Source organism: Macrobrachium nipponense, chromosome 16, assembly GCF_015104395.2.
Source record: "Macrobrachium nipponense isolate FS-2020 chromosome 16, ASM1510439v2, whole genome shotgun sequence".
Lineage (NCBI taxonomy): Eukaryota > Metazoa > Arthropoda > Malacostraca > Decapoda > Palaemonidae > Macrobrachium > Macrobrachium nipponense.
Window position 1 is genome coordinate 37,073,303 of NC_087209.1, and position 15,000 is coordinate 37,088,302.

At 38.5% G+C, this 15,000-nt stretch overlaps 2 protein-coding genes across 6 annotated transcripts in view; one reads left to right on the forward strand and one right to left on the reverse strand.

Moving 5' to 3' along the window:
- Positions 1-1,315, reverse strand: part of LOC135195666 (uncharacterized) — a 103,368-nt gene extending 102,053 nt beyond the window's left edge. Inside the window, exon 1 of the mRNA XM_064222047.1 lies at positions 1,159-1,315. The gene's annotated coding sequence lies outside the window, so the exon portion shown is untranslated. The remainder of the gene's footprint in view (positions 1-1,158) is intronic.
- Positions 1-15,000, forward strand: part of LOC135195665 (EF-hand calcium-binding domain-containing protein 4B-like) — a 127,107-nt gene that overhangs the window by 85,583 nt on the left and 26,524 nt on the right. For 3 of the 5 annotated variants that reach the window (XM_064222042.1, XM_064222038.1, XM_064222039.1), the window contains exons 2-3: positions 11,745-11,932; positions 14,372-14,483. In XM_064222042.1, coding sequence (XP_064078112.1) covers positions 11,822-11,932; positions 14,372-14,483 — 223 coding nt within the window. In that variant the 5' untranslated portion in view covers positions 11,745-11,821. Of the gene's footprint in view, positions 1-320; positions 439-3,922; positions 4,086-11,744; positions 11,933-14,371; positions 14,484-15,000 lie in introns of those variants that run through there. The other 2 variants (XM_064222040.1, XM_064222041.1) reach the window with 2 other exon arrangements.

Here is a 15,000-nt window from a genome sequence, read left to right on the forward strand (position 1 = left end):
GTCATTCCGTGTCAAAAAGAGTTGAAAAAATCAGTCATTCCGTGTCAAAAAGACTTAAAAAAACCAGTCATTCCGTGTCAAAGACTTCAAAAATCAGTCATTCGGTGACAAAAATTTTAAAACTCAGTCATTCGGTGTCAAAAAGACTTCAAAAAAACCAGTCATTCCGTGTCACAAAGACTTCAAAATTATGAGATTCCACACCTCAAAGAATTTCTTCGAGTTTAAAAGCAAAATTGGCTAGCTGCCGCCTTTTGAGGTATAATTTATGCCTAAAAGTACGTGACTTATTTAATAATACGGACTTTTCACGACTTCAGGTCACAATGACGCAAGAGGCTCGGAGCCAGCAACTGATGCGTTGGGATGTCACCGTTGGAGACTAAATCATCCACTTCTTTGGTGATTACCAGACCATAAAAAGTACCGTCCCCATATGTACGTAAACTCTTGTTTGGCTGAACAGTCACGTATAGCTGGCGGGATAATAATTTCTTTTGCTTTTAGATATGAATAGTTAGCGAAAACTAATGAAAAAATGACATAATGTAAGTTTCAAAAGTCATCAGTTTTTTCTTGTTAATTTCTTGAAAGTAAATGGAATGCATACTTACAATGTAAGCATACACAAATGTACGCAGACGCAAAGGCTTGCAATCTCTCTCCTCTCTCTCTCTCTCTCTCTCTCTCTCTATCTCTCTATATATATATATATATATATATATATACTATATATATATATATATATATATATATATATATATATGATATATATATATATTAAACACGATACCTCGAAATAGTTGGTACTCAACCCCAAACGAGATATTATCTAACAGGTTGAGCATGGTTATACGCAATTGACGTAATATTAAGTAAATGTTTAACAAATAAGCCTTCATTCCCTAAACATACCGGTTCGTATTGTGCAAATACAAAATGTACTCGTGTGTACCGCATTTACAATTTCGAAAACCTTTCGCTATACTTTATTGCACCAGCACTGCACTATACCAAAAATAATATCATGACACATCCCTCGAACCACGTGGAAAGATCGAAATCATTGTTCGTCGAAGGCATACACGTAGGACGTGACAAAAAAGAGACCGCGATATGGAAGCAGCAAGTAAAAGCATTGAATGGGTACCTACTCACCAGTATTGCAGAGAGGTGAAGCAACATCTCAAATGATGGTGGTGGTGATGGAGGACATGAAGGCAGAGGAGGCGGAGGAGGGGGTTTACGGGAACATAATGTTTGCAAGCACATTAACATTACAATAACCATCTCCTGCTATTGTCTTGCTTGAACTGATGCTGTTCTACAAGCTGTCTGCTCTGTACACTCGCTGACTTTATGCTCCTACAAGCTACCAGTCAACTTTCACACCTGCAGCTCCACATTACTCACTAGACTGTGTCCATCCACACTTAATGTATTCATTTCGCTCAACAGTGTCCTTCGACACTTCGAAAAGCTTTGGATGTTATAGTAATACATTGAAGAAATGGGAAGCCTTTTCTTGCTGAAATTTTGCAGCTAACACCTTGAGTAGTAAGCGTCTAGGTCAGACATGCACAGAATAGCATCAGTTACTGATTTTTCAAGGTGATGCCAAAATTCTGAAAACTTTTGGTTATGGGAATGGATCCTCAGCATTACAGGCGACTTTCGGGTCAAAGCCTACAAGGGAAACCCTGGTTGCTGTATCCTTTGTGGAATCATTTTGGATGCAAGCCTGCCATTGCTCTAAGTACTTAGTTCGCAGAAAAGTTCTTCATTTCCTTTAGCAATATTGGAAACTTCTCAGGAACATTCCTAAAACTGAAGAGATATAAAGGGCTTGCAGCACATTTACCCCATTTTTCCATTGTGTAAGAAGTTAGAGATTGTAGTATACAAGTCCCCATGTATGTTTTTATGTATGCGTATGACGTGTCTGCAAACAAGTCATAATAAGACATTTGTTTCTCTTCTCTTGTCAACGAATAATTACTTAAACTTGTTGACATGGTGAGGCTTACTGAAGCTATTACATTGTCATGGTCGTAATCCGGTTTCTTCTTAAAAATGATAGTAGAAGCATCAGCCATATTGTCAAAAGCGCAGTCTCTCTTTCTATCGCATACCTGAGGGTTAAATTCTTATTGTATATAACTGTTTTTCTGGAGTTGACGGTAAATATCCCCTGCCGATGTCTTTGGAGCTTCTGTCTTGCTCTTCATCGGTAGATATATTTGAGTTGTAACCTCTATTGTTGTTTTAGATAAAGCCGGCCTTGTGCCGGCACGGGGTCATGCTCCTAAGGCAGCCGTTAACACAGTTTGGACAGCAAGTTGGGATAAGTTTCCAGTGATATCGTAGACGGGTATTTACCGTCACCTCGAAAAAGAAAATAGATATATATAATATAAATAATCGTCTCTCAAACCAACTTATTTCTTTTAGTATTTTTATATATTCTTCGGTCCAGGGCTGGATTTAAAGCATGATTAGATTGTCGTCTCATCGGTATATTTATTTAAAAAGAATTACATGTTACCATTAACGATGTGATTTGCATCGGAAGTCAGTTATAAATACAAAATTTATTATGAGAAAGAGCATATTCTTGGTATCACGTCAGTCATTCTCATTATTAACATTTCCGGGCAAGGAAGGCGTGAGCCGTAACACACACACACACACACACACACACACACACACACACACATATATATATATATATATATATATATATATATATATATATATATATATATATGTGTGTGTGTGTGTGTGTGTGTGTGTGTGTGCGTGTGTGTGTGCGTACGCATGTGTATGCATGTGACTAAGTATGAGTATGTGTAGAGAGAAATCTGACAGTGTTTCCTACGATCCTGGATGCTATCTTCAGGACTTACTCTGGAAGTGACGCAGTACAAATGCAGGTCGCCATTAGTCCTTGGCCATTCCACCCTGCATCCTGGGTATATAATTACCGCATATTTTGTTTGTTCATACCCGGGAAAGGACACAGGTTTGCTTCTTGTATACAGGAAGTGTAAATCCCGCCATTTGGTCCAAAAAAAGGGCTGTAACTATTGTAACTGTTTTCTGAAAATTAGGCCCAGTGTCACTGACATTCATTCTGACAACATCTCACACTGCGATATTAAAACAATGGCATCAATACCACGCATTTCATGGGTCGTTGTGCAATCCACGTCTTGCTAGCTTTCTACCGACTGAATATCCATTGCAAATGTGTACAGCTTTTCTTCTACACACACACACATACACACACACACACACACACACACATATATATATATATATATATATATATATATATATATATATATATATATATATTCATTCATTTATTTATGGATATGTATATGAAGTCAAATACCTTCATCTCTTTAATCGTTTGCCCAATATATTCATTTTTCTGAATTAAAGAGGTGAGTCAGTTGCTCTTTCGTATGATAGACAGGGTAAATGCCCCTTCCGTCGCCATTTACATAAAGAGTATTTGTAGGGAATTCCACCGCCATATAAGCATTTGATTTCCAAGGAAAGATGTGAAAGGTCGTTCCCTTACTACCTACCTCGTTGACTGGGTTATGTTCACCCGTGAAAGCCGGACCATTTGTGAGAGTATACGCACTGGGCCAACATCCTCATCCCACCAACCGATGCTAAGAAACTTACACCAGACATTATGAATAAGATGCGAGCAGCACTGGGTCCTAAAGAGACCCGAGAAGGAGAAGTATCGAGTGAATGTGACTACCTGTGGTTTACTTGCACAGGTGTTCCCGGTTTCTGGGGTACCTTTCATCAGCCGTCATCAGACTTCTGAAAAGCCTCGAGTGAGTTATTCGTCGTCATGATTTAGGGGACCTGATCCTTCCACTTCTATCCGGCGACGGCGGCCACGGCACCGCTGAATCTGTTAGTGGTATCTTTTCTCCAGTCAGTCAGGCAGTTCACGTTTCATTCGCTTGATATTATAAGTGCCGTCGATGACCTTTGGCTTTGTGATAAAAGTGTATTTTAAACAAATGATTCCAGTACCCGACCATACAGAGATTTAGGTAAGAAACAAATATATAGCCTCGTTTGTCTTCAGATATATTTGTTTGCTCTTGTTACTCTTCTGGGCATGATTTGAAATCATTCATTCCCAGCATCATGAGCTATTATTTCATTCCAACAATTTTGCATTCGTTAATATGACAACTCCGGTAAGTCTTCAGAGGTATGTATTTCCGTGAGCAATGCATCTTTTATTCAAGGAAAGGCTATCTAGTGTTCCAGCAGTTTCACTCGGCTGAAAGTCGCTTTGTGCATTGTCCTACTAACAATCATCGTGTGTTACACTTGGAATGTTTCGAACAAGGAAGTTTCTGTCATCAGTCAGAATTTGGGAATCTACAAAATCCAACGGGATTTCAAGAGGACCAGGGTCTCTCCTTCTTTCTCCGCCCAGCTGTATCGCCCTTCGCTCTCAAATTCTCATCTCAGAATGAAACGCCCCAACATTTTTCAATAGTTTACCACTGAGCTTTGCATTCCTCCAGATGCAAATAATTGCTTTTATTTCGTTCGGTCTTCTTGTTGCAGAGTTGTAGGATATACATGCGAGCGCGAGCGCGCTTACACAAACACTCACACACAACACACACACACACACACACACACACACACACATATATATATATATATTATATATATATATATATATATCTATATATATATATATATATGGTAAAATGTTTGTCATTTAGTTTTAGTAAAATTAAACACGCATTCACATTTACACACACACACACACACAACACACACACACACACACACATATATATATATATATATATATATATATATATATAGATATATATATATTATAATATAATATATATATATGTGTGTGTGTGTGTGTGTGTGTGTGTGTGTTTGTGCTTGTGTGTTTATGTTTGTGTGTGCACGCGTGCGTATGTGCGTGCGTGTGTACGTAACATTAATTAGTTGCCCCTATTGGAGGGTGAGTAGTTTCGCTGAAAAGATTATATTTGTACGCAGCTACATTCGTGTTTTAGCTGTTTATTCGTGGATGAGTTTGTGCTCAGCAAATTTCGGCAGCATTAGACGCTCCATGCACTTCCACAGAAGGCTCATTTGCAAACTCTTTTGAGCGCTGCTGTATACTACTACACATCGGACCCTTCGTTCCTACTCTGCACTCACTCACTGTCACACTTCCTGCAAATTTAGACCTCTCCTTTCTGGCAGCTTTCCTGTGCTGTCTATTCAGCGCTTCCTGCGTCTTCATCTCCTCCTCGAATCATACCCCAACGACCTTACTCATAATCACATGTGCTTTTAACGTTTAGATTTCTGTAAAAGATGGCTTTGTCCGTCCGTCCGCGCTTTTCTCTGTCCGCCCTCAGATCCTAAAAACTACCGAGGATAGAGGATTGCAAATTGGTATGTTGATCATCCACCCACCAATCATTAAACATAGCAAATTGCAGCCCTCTAGCCTCGGTAGGTTTTAATTTACTTAAGGTTAAGTTAGCCATGGTCGTGCGTCTGGCACCGCTATAGTATGAACCGGGATAATGAAGAAAATTGCAAAACGAAAGATTTTGAATGTATTATCAAGAGGAAACAAATAAAAAAGTGTCGGCGCAATCGAGTTTTATGTACAGCGTATGCAACTCTCAGCACGGCCTACAAATCTTTCAGCCACGACCCGGTGGTGGCCTGTATTGTTGACGCCTGTGTCAACTGATAAGATACAACACATCCCATTGTGGGAACTTATATATATACAAGATATGTGACACGTGGAATAGGCCTAAACTGCCACCAGAAGTTGTAAACAAAAACAGTGTGGAAGAGTTTAAAAGGAAGCTAGACAAAATCATTAGGACTGTTAATGCACAGTAAAACCTGCTCCTACAGATAAGTGAGCACACGATGTCTCCTCGGATTGACTAATAAGTCTTTGAGTTTTGTAATTCTGTAAAAGTCTACCATTTACACTATTCGTGACCCATTCTCTTATCGCACAGCTTTGCACCTACGTATATCTCAAGTCCTTTCGTCTGACTTTTTTCCATCTCTCCACGTTTGCACCAAACCGGTCACGATTACCTCCATCGTCGAACACACGTTTCTCTTCAGTCAGGAAGATAATGGAAGAAAACTTTTAGACTTATTCTTTATATCAAGTATCCTCAACAGGCTCAACAGCATCTAGACCCTGGGGGGAGGGGGTATCACCACCGGAGGAGGGATTAAACATCTGCCAATATATTTCTAGTCCAGTTTTTTTGAGTAGATTACCAATCCGGAAGGTGATCAGCCAGGTTCGGGGGTGTTTCTGAAATATTAAGGGCCAAAGGTCAACATACGTAAAAATTACCCAATTTTAGAAAACTGAGGGAATATCACCAAAGGAAGAAGGACAAATTGTTTATATACTTTTCTTAACCAGCATTTTGTGTAGATTATGAATCTGAAAGGTGATGAGCTAGTTTTGAAGACACTCCTGAGATATTAAAGGTCAAAGGTCAACATACGCAACATCTGACCAAATACGTATAAGATTTCATTACATAATAATTTTGAAAATAAACTTCAATGAATTTATGACTCTTTATGCCTATATGCATCCACATGCAAATAACAAATACAGGTATAATAATTTTAATGGCCAGCATAAATTCAAAGTTCAGTGGTCAAAGAATAACAATTGGTACTACACTTAATATTACAGTTGAGTGAAGGAAGTGTTGTCACAGCGGTTATTGCATTTGCACTTTTCGCTGATGAACTAATGCATGAACTGTATTATTTAAATTTTGGTGTCTAAGGGTAGAATTCCATTTGTTAATCTAATATGAAACTGAGAAAATTAAAAGATATCAAAATTTTAGTTGTAATGACTTAAACTTTCATTTGCCGTTATGAAAAGACTGCCCTCCCCCAATTCTACAACATATTTACAAATTTGGCTGTCCTTCTCAAATTAGTCATGCTTTTGTATGGAACACAGGTAAATACATCCGTTAAATATGGGGACAAGGATAGCACTACATTCATTAACTACTCTGCTGTTAATCACAGTTACTATCACTATCTTCATTGTAGCCTGATAATTCTTCATCACTATCTTCACCAGATTTATTGCAAAGAACTTCTACAACATCACGAGGATGTGGCATATCAATCCAGTGGATCGATAAATCATCATTCCACCCATGATTTACTGGAGTATCCAAAGACTGCAGGGCTTTGTGTGCCAGGCGACACATCCTAGCCTCGTAGTTACTTCGAGCTGCATGTAAACCCAGTGCCGATTCACATGGTGGTAACGCAGACAGATCAGCTAGCTACCTTGCCGTCATGAAAGCGACTCCAGAAAAGAGGAGCTCTGGCTTTATTAACTCGTTTGCATCTCCTTTGATTGTAGACTGCACAAGTAGCTCTTTGAAGTTCATCTAAAATTATGTTGGATAATATGCCTCTCGTTACCCAGTTCTGCAAATACTACAGTTTTCTTCCCTTTCCGGAAAAAAAGAAAATACATAGTTATTCCCTGAGAAGGCATGGATGCCAAGCAATGCCTTTTTTTTAATATCAGTGATCTGACACTGACTTTGATCAAGGACTCGCCGACTCTTCTCATTCCCATTAACTATGATAACCTTTAGATTTTCACATTCAATGAATAGCAAAATTCTGGGAATGTCTGTATCACTCGAACCAGAGTGTTCCTTTAGGTCATGCTGGGTGAGATAACAGGTTTTTGTATCAGCATCAATATGGTCACTTGCCATGGATGGAATCTCTTCTGAACACTGTGACGTTATCTTCATGCATACCTTCCCCCTTGCATTGTACGCAACACGATCTGCAAGGAGAGCTCCCTCTTCTCGAAGAACCAGTTCAATCAGCTCCAGCATTCTATCTTTGTTCTCTCCTTTGCACTTAAACTGTCTAAATGGAGCTGGAATTCTGATATCTGATATCTGCCCTCTTCTAGCTCGCTCACTTTGCTTTATGAAATCTACACTGTATGAGTCACGAGCAAAGTAGATCACTTGCATTGAATGGGTATGTCAGCCATTACTCCCCTGGCTAATAACCGGAATGTGTCTGGTATGTTCAATAATGAGCGTAAATATGCCACAAGGTCAACAATGTATACTGCATTCTCTGGGATTTCATTGGCAGTATTTGTCGAGTCCAGTGATGTGAAAACAACTTCTATCATTTGACTTTAGGTGTTGATCGACGAATGCCATCTGGTGTTGCCAGAGATAGAGGCACAGATGCTATAGGGTACGTCAATGCTTTATCAAAATTAATGGACATGTTCCCTTCACTCGACTTGGCTGGCAGTATACCACGGATAACTCTTTGTACGGCTAAGTTTTTTATCTGTCCTCTTGCAGACTGCAGTGTTGTCCTCTTAATGTTATCTTGAAAACTTCTCAGGTGTTCTTGATATTGGATAAAAAAAAAAATCAGTTTCACCATTCTTTTCCATGTCAAGTCGGGTACTGAATGCAGGATAAAGTTCACTACCTCGTTTGTGGGTTGATAAAAGGTGCTCTTCGACATCGCTATGAGTTGCTTGAAACAATGTTAAACAGCTTACTAAGGTCTATGTCAAGTGAGAATGGATTGATGAAGTAGGACCTGATAACTTCCATCGTCCTTATAATACGGTCCTCTGAATTATGTGTTTCTTTTGTTCTTAGGCATTTCCTTGGGTTTTGATTAGTGTCACTCAGGTTGCTGAATTGTAACAGAGAGGAAACCATAGCAGACGTAAATGGACAGTTCAGTACCCATTTCCTGTATGCTGTTTCCTGATGACTGAAGTTCTTGGTCCCACCAGGTGTTTTCGAATTCTTCACGAAAGTCTGCTCTCCAGACTCTTCAAGTGACTGCCTGATTCTAGTATTGTTTGTACAGACACACATGCCCTTCTGAAGTTCGTCCCTGGCACCTGGATATATAAGATCAAGTGTCATTAGCTGGCGACAAGAGAAGGACCCATATCTAACGTAGTTTTGTTTGTTCACAGCAAAGCGAAATGGCAAAGAGCCTGTCCTACATTTCAGTCGAAGGTCATAGTAACTCATGTTTATGGCCAAATGACGAGCGTGTTGACGATCAACAGCTTTAATTTACGTTGCCCAGTATTGTGGAGTCTTACCGTAGTCTCCTTGAAGAACCTGGAAGATTGTCTTTTGGTACTGTTGCTCAACACTTCGGTTGAGATGATGGGTCTTCATAAAGTTGAATAACCCAACCAACAAAGCGGTGCACAGACTGCACTGTTGAACTGTAATGTTGTCGTAGAAGTTTCCACATAAATACCTTACTAGTGCTTGTTACGTTCTGATCCCCCTCCAAGACTGTCTTGATTACTTTGAATCTGGGAGGGTTTCTATGTGGATTGATCTTTTTCTGAAAAAGCGCAGTTGCAGTTTTTTCTACAGTCCGTCGCTGTGATGGTTGAATTTCATATGTTAGCTGTGGCATTCGTTGTTAGTCACTTTCTTGGAACGCTATTCCATGAGTAGTGTCAATGCTTCTTATATCATTCGCCTTTATGCAGTCAAAATTGTCCCACCAAAAGTATGTAGGAACAGTGTCACTTGCAGAAGATGGAGTCAGAGGTAAGCTACATCCCAGGACTGTCATTTGTTGAGCTAGTTCAGCCTGGGCCGTTTCAATAAGACGAACTTGATCATAACTGATGGAATGCCCTAATCTTGCCAGTATAGAGACAACATTTTCTTTCCTGTCATGTTTTCGAGCTCTATTCCTAGTAGAGTATGTTTTTGTGTAGAGTACGTTTTTGTGTCATAAATCAAATCTTGTGAGATGTACTCGGCAAGTTTTTGTGATTCATTACTTGCTCTGTGATGTGTTGATTGTGGCTGTATTAGTTTCATTAGAAAGTTAACCAGACATTCCGGTGGTTTGTGGTTTAGATTTCCTAAGGAATCACTTGTTGGAGGCCATGGTAGATTTCAAGCACTTTCTATTATAGGTTTCAATGCAAATTATGAATGAATTCTTATTTCCACCAAGTATATTATACATTTGGCCAAATGCTGCGTATGTTGACCTTTGACCTTTAATATCTCACAAGGGTCTTCAAAACTAGCTCATCACTTTTTAGATTCACAATCTACGCAAAATACTGGTTTAGAAAAGTATGTAAACAATTTGTCCTTCTTCCATTGGTGATTTTCTCTCACTTTTCTAAAGTTGAGTCTTTTTTTTACCCTTAATATTTCAGCAACGCCTCCGAACCTGGCTGATCACCTTTCAGATTCGTAATCTACACAAAAAACTGGTCTATATAAAAATTAGCAAATTTTGTCCCTCCACCGGTGGTGATTCCCCTGCTCTTACCACCGATCTAATCTTTCAGTTCGCTCACAAAATGTTATTTTTTATATATATATATATATATATATATATATATATATATATTTGAGTGTGTGTCTTTCTGTCTGTGTGCGTGTATATATATATATATATATATATATATATATATATATATATATATATATATATATATATATAGATATATATGTATAGTATATATTATATTATATATATAGTGTGTGTGAGTTTGTCATATATGTGTGGTTTGTGTTTTTTGTTTTATATAATAATATTATATATTATATATATATATATTGTTGTTGTGTGTGTGTGTGTGTGTGTGTGTATTTCAAGTATGTTATGTGTTGTGGATGTGTTTAGGTGCATGTGTAATTCTTTATCAGACATGATATTACTGTCACTGCTTGTGTCCAAATAGACTCTGAAGTGTGAATGACTCTCTTCTGTAGGAAGGATTTATGTCTTGGAAAAAGTCAATCAAGTTAATTCAGTATGGTACATTCATAGACACACGCATTCATGAGTTCGCGTATATCTGGTAACGCACAGCCTATTTGGGCGCGTGTGTGCATATATGAAAGAACGCATAAAAGCGGAGGGGGAAACAGACCAGCCTTTTGTCTTCGTAGGCATACCCGCCCCTCGTCACCGAATAACGTGGCCTATGGCGAATCATTATTCGGCAAAATTTGCGTTTGTTTATCGCCTATATGACGTCTTTGCGTAAAAGAAATAGTATGTTGAGATATTGGGTGACATCATTATTCCAAAGGGAAGTATTGGGTGATAGTTATGTAGCGTGTTGCCCAGGCATCTGGCATCACTGCACGTATTCATATTTGTGTGCAGTCATATATACGAGTAACGTCCACGCACGTACTAGGCATAGTTAGGAAATCTTTGTTTCGGTATCGTTCTCCAGATTCATGCTACTCAGGTTGAGCATTATTGACTATGAAAAATTATGTCCTTCCTCGACGCAATTAAGATTCCCATCCTCTAACCAATCTTGATCATTTCTTTTCTGGAGGTATTTTTGCAATTTTACATACTAAGTACATTTTCAGTGCTGAAAATAACTTTGGTGTCAGTCACTGACCTTGAAAAAAGAGGGATAACAAGCCACATATTCATTGGTTATATTCTAGATCAACATTTTGTGACTCATACGTGGTATGTATACTACCCCAAACATTTTCACTTTAAACATTCAAGAACGGTCATGAAACCCATGAATACATCAAAGGAGAAAAAGAAGTGAAGTTAAATTTAGCTAATACCCTAATTAAGATTCAGCTTCCTCGTAACAGGTTGCAGTATCATCGACGACCTAGATTCGTACATCATGGCAGAAGAAGAAGGCGAATAAGCTCCCAAGTCCCACGCGATGCTGACAGAAGAGGAGAGCGAATCGTCCTCTTGGGAGGTGAGGGCGGAGCAACTCTTCAACCTCTGTGACAGAGAAAGCAAAGGCTTCATTACTAAGAGAGATTTGCAGGTGAGTTTGCAGGATTTGCCTTTTAAATTCCTTTGTGGATATAACTTGGTTCATCAAACTGGCATGCGGTATTACGTGGAAGGACCTTCGAAATGGTCCTCGATGGCACAAAACTAACCCCGGTGATTTCTACGACATTTCTATGATTCTTAGGGACATTACAGTGTTTCGAGGACAATTTTATTTATTGCAGAAAAGCATTTCGGCGATTTTAGGGCCATTTATTTGGTTCTTAAGCGATTCGGTCATCCGAGGTGACGTATATAACCTGAATGTCCTTGAGGGTACAGTAGTCCCTGAGTAAACGAACCATCCGTCTATACCTCCACTGACTTTATAGTGAATAAGAAATGGTTATGGTGAAGAGTAATTTAGCAGAGCCAGACCTTAGGCTGATTTAAATAACTGGTTTACATTGCAGTGACTTGAGATTTCATTCACATCACATTCTCATGGTCATGCTCTATTCCTCTCCAAGGCGTAGTATCCTTCAGCGATTTTCGTTCCGAATGGGAGCACGGAGCACTCTTGCAAAACACGAGGTTAAGATCCCTCGCGGAACAGCCTCCCTGAGGATGTCGCGCATTTGGAACCTCAAAGTTTAAGCGAAGATGCAACGCACTACTTCCCTAAAACAATTAGCCTTATATTTCAATAATTGACTTACATTTTAAGCTATTAAATCATTCGTTTATTTTTCTTTTCAAGTCACTGATCTCTACGTTCTATATCTCGCATTGCCTTCTGTTACTTCTTTCGAATGAACGCCATATTCTTTGGAGTTTTGAATTTGAACCCAGTGGCCCCTGTGGGCTTGCTCTATATGAATAGGTTTCATCTCCTGAATAACAATGAAACCACTGATTTGCTAGAATACGCTTAACCCAGCCACAACCAACCCTAGAGTCTGCGTTAGGGAAATAAAAGCTGCCTCAGTAAGGTTAGTACTCCATTTTACCACCAGGGGTTTCATGGTTTTGATTGAGCTCCTCCCTGATTGCCCCCTTAATGCTAAGTTTTGGCAGTTTCATTCACATTTTGATTTTTACAGTACTGGGGCGCTAACCCCTCTTTTATCCGGTCTCTGGACCAGCATGAGTTTAAAAACTATCATGTTCGAATGTTATCGCGGGAGTTGACACAGTGAGCAACAATTCTTTATATCAGACAAAGAAAGAGAAAAAATATGTATAACTGCCATTTAGTTACAGTTCTACACAATCTGAATTTATAGAAGAAGAGAATTCTAATTTGGGATTATTGTCCTGCGTTTGGGCCGTGAATAAATATTTTGTATGCAAAAAAGCGTTGCAGAAGATAGAGAGGTAACTGGCAGAGCAGATATTCGAATTGATAGATATAGAAATCAAACCTACTTCTACTTTAAACTTTTGTCGGGTTAGACAAAAGGATTCATTTCTAGAAACCAGATCATCGTTAGAACGAGACAAAGTTAAAGAAGTTGGACTGCTATGTAGGAAAAGAGCTTACGGAGCAGCTGAGGATGAAAAGTTAGAAAGCAGAGCAATTAAGTCAATTGGACGCTGATAAATAAGTTTCGCTACTGCTCACAGTGCGCCAAGGAAAGCACTGGTCCTAAATTTACTTTGACGTTACCAGATTTACGAAAGTTGGCTGGCTGGCTTAGATGAAGCTGGCTTCATGTCAGCATGGGTCCTCGTACAAAGATTGCCCTTAAATTGGTCAAGTTTGAAAAGGACGAAGAGGTTTAGTGTGGACCTTTTTACTCGGCCCTTAGCAACCGAGACGAAGTTCGAACCGGAATGTCGTTCACAATGCAAAAATTATCGTTTACCACCACTGGATGGGACTAAAGACTGTAACTGATGCTTTATCTGTAAAGGGAACTCAAGCTAAAATCTCCATCCGCATGTTTCGGCGAAGAAAATTGAAGACAAAATCGACATCATCTCATTCCACTCTCAATTTCTCGTATTTCGTGAATTGTTGTTATGTCTTTTTTTTTATGAGTTCAACTTCTCATACACTTCAGTCATCAATTTTTGCGTAACTTTCGATGCGTCGTTCCAGCGTTTGCTTCAAGTATCTTAAACACCTAGAATATATTTCCAGTCATCTCTCTTGCCACGTTGTTTTAAGTCTCTAAAATACTACTTTGAGTCTGATATTAAGACTTTTATTTCCATGAACACATTAACAAATTAAAGCATTGCGGAGAGTTAATGTTAGTTTATCAACACATTTCTTCCATTTTCTATAAAAAAAACAACTAACTAGTATCTGCTAGTCAATCTACAAACGAAAACAAAATTAGACAATAAATCCTTTAGGCCTTCGTTGCTATGAGGCGACGAAAAAAAAAGAAAAAAAAGGTGGAGAAGGCATAGAGTGTTTAGATCTTGTTCATTGTTATCATTAAGGGAAAAGAGTGAAAAATGACTCTATCCTCTTCTCCAGCGTCTCTGGGGTGAGCTGCCATTAGGCCCAGACGAACTAGAGGGCGTGTTCGATTCCCTCGATCAAGACCACAACGGATTTCTTACGCTCCAGGAATTCACCGACGGCTTTGGTGAGTATTCATAGCAGAGAGAAATAAGAAGTGAAGGATTTAACCGTTATTTTCGGTTCATTGTCATTGTGAGCATACCTCTGCAAGGTCTAAAATGTCATTTGGATTCGTTTCATTATAACCAGATTTATGTACTTTTCAACTGTAAGATTTAGTGATTTTTTTTTTATCAGGAACGCCTTAAAAGTTCTCATTAATTGCAGCTTTTTCTTGATTTGCGTTTCTTTAGACCCTAAATCATTTCAGGGATATAAAGAATTCTTGATTTAGTTACTAATTCTTTTATGTAAAAAAACTATGAAGAAAATCAATAAAATTAAAATTTTATTCAGTAGTAATAATGACAAAAGTGCTGATTACCTTTTTACACAATTTACCTGTGTAGATTACCTTATGATAAATGTTGAGCAAATCAGTTGTTCACGAAGTCAAGCATGAATTATACATAAATTAATATATATATATATATATATATATATATATATATATATATATATATATATATATATATATATAT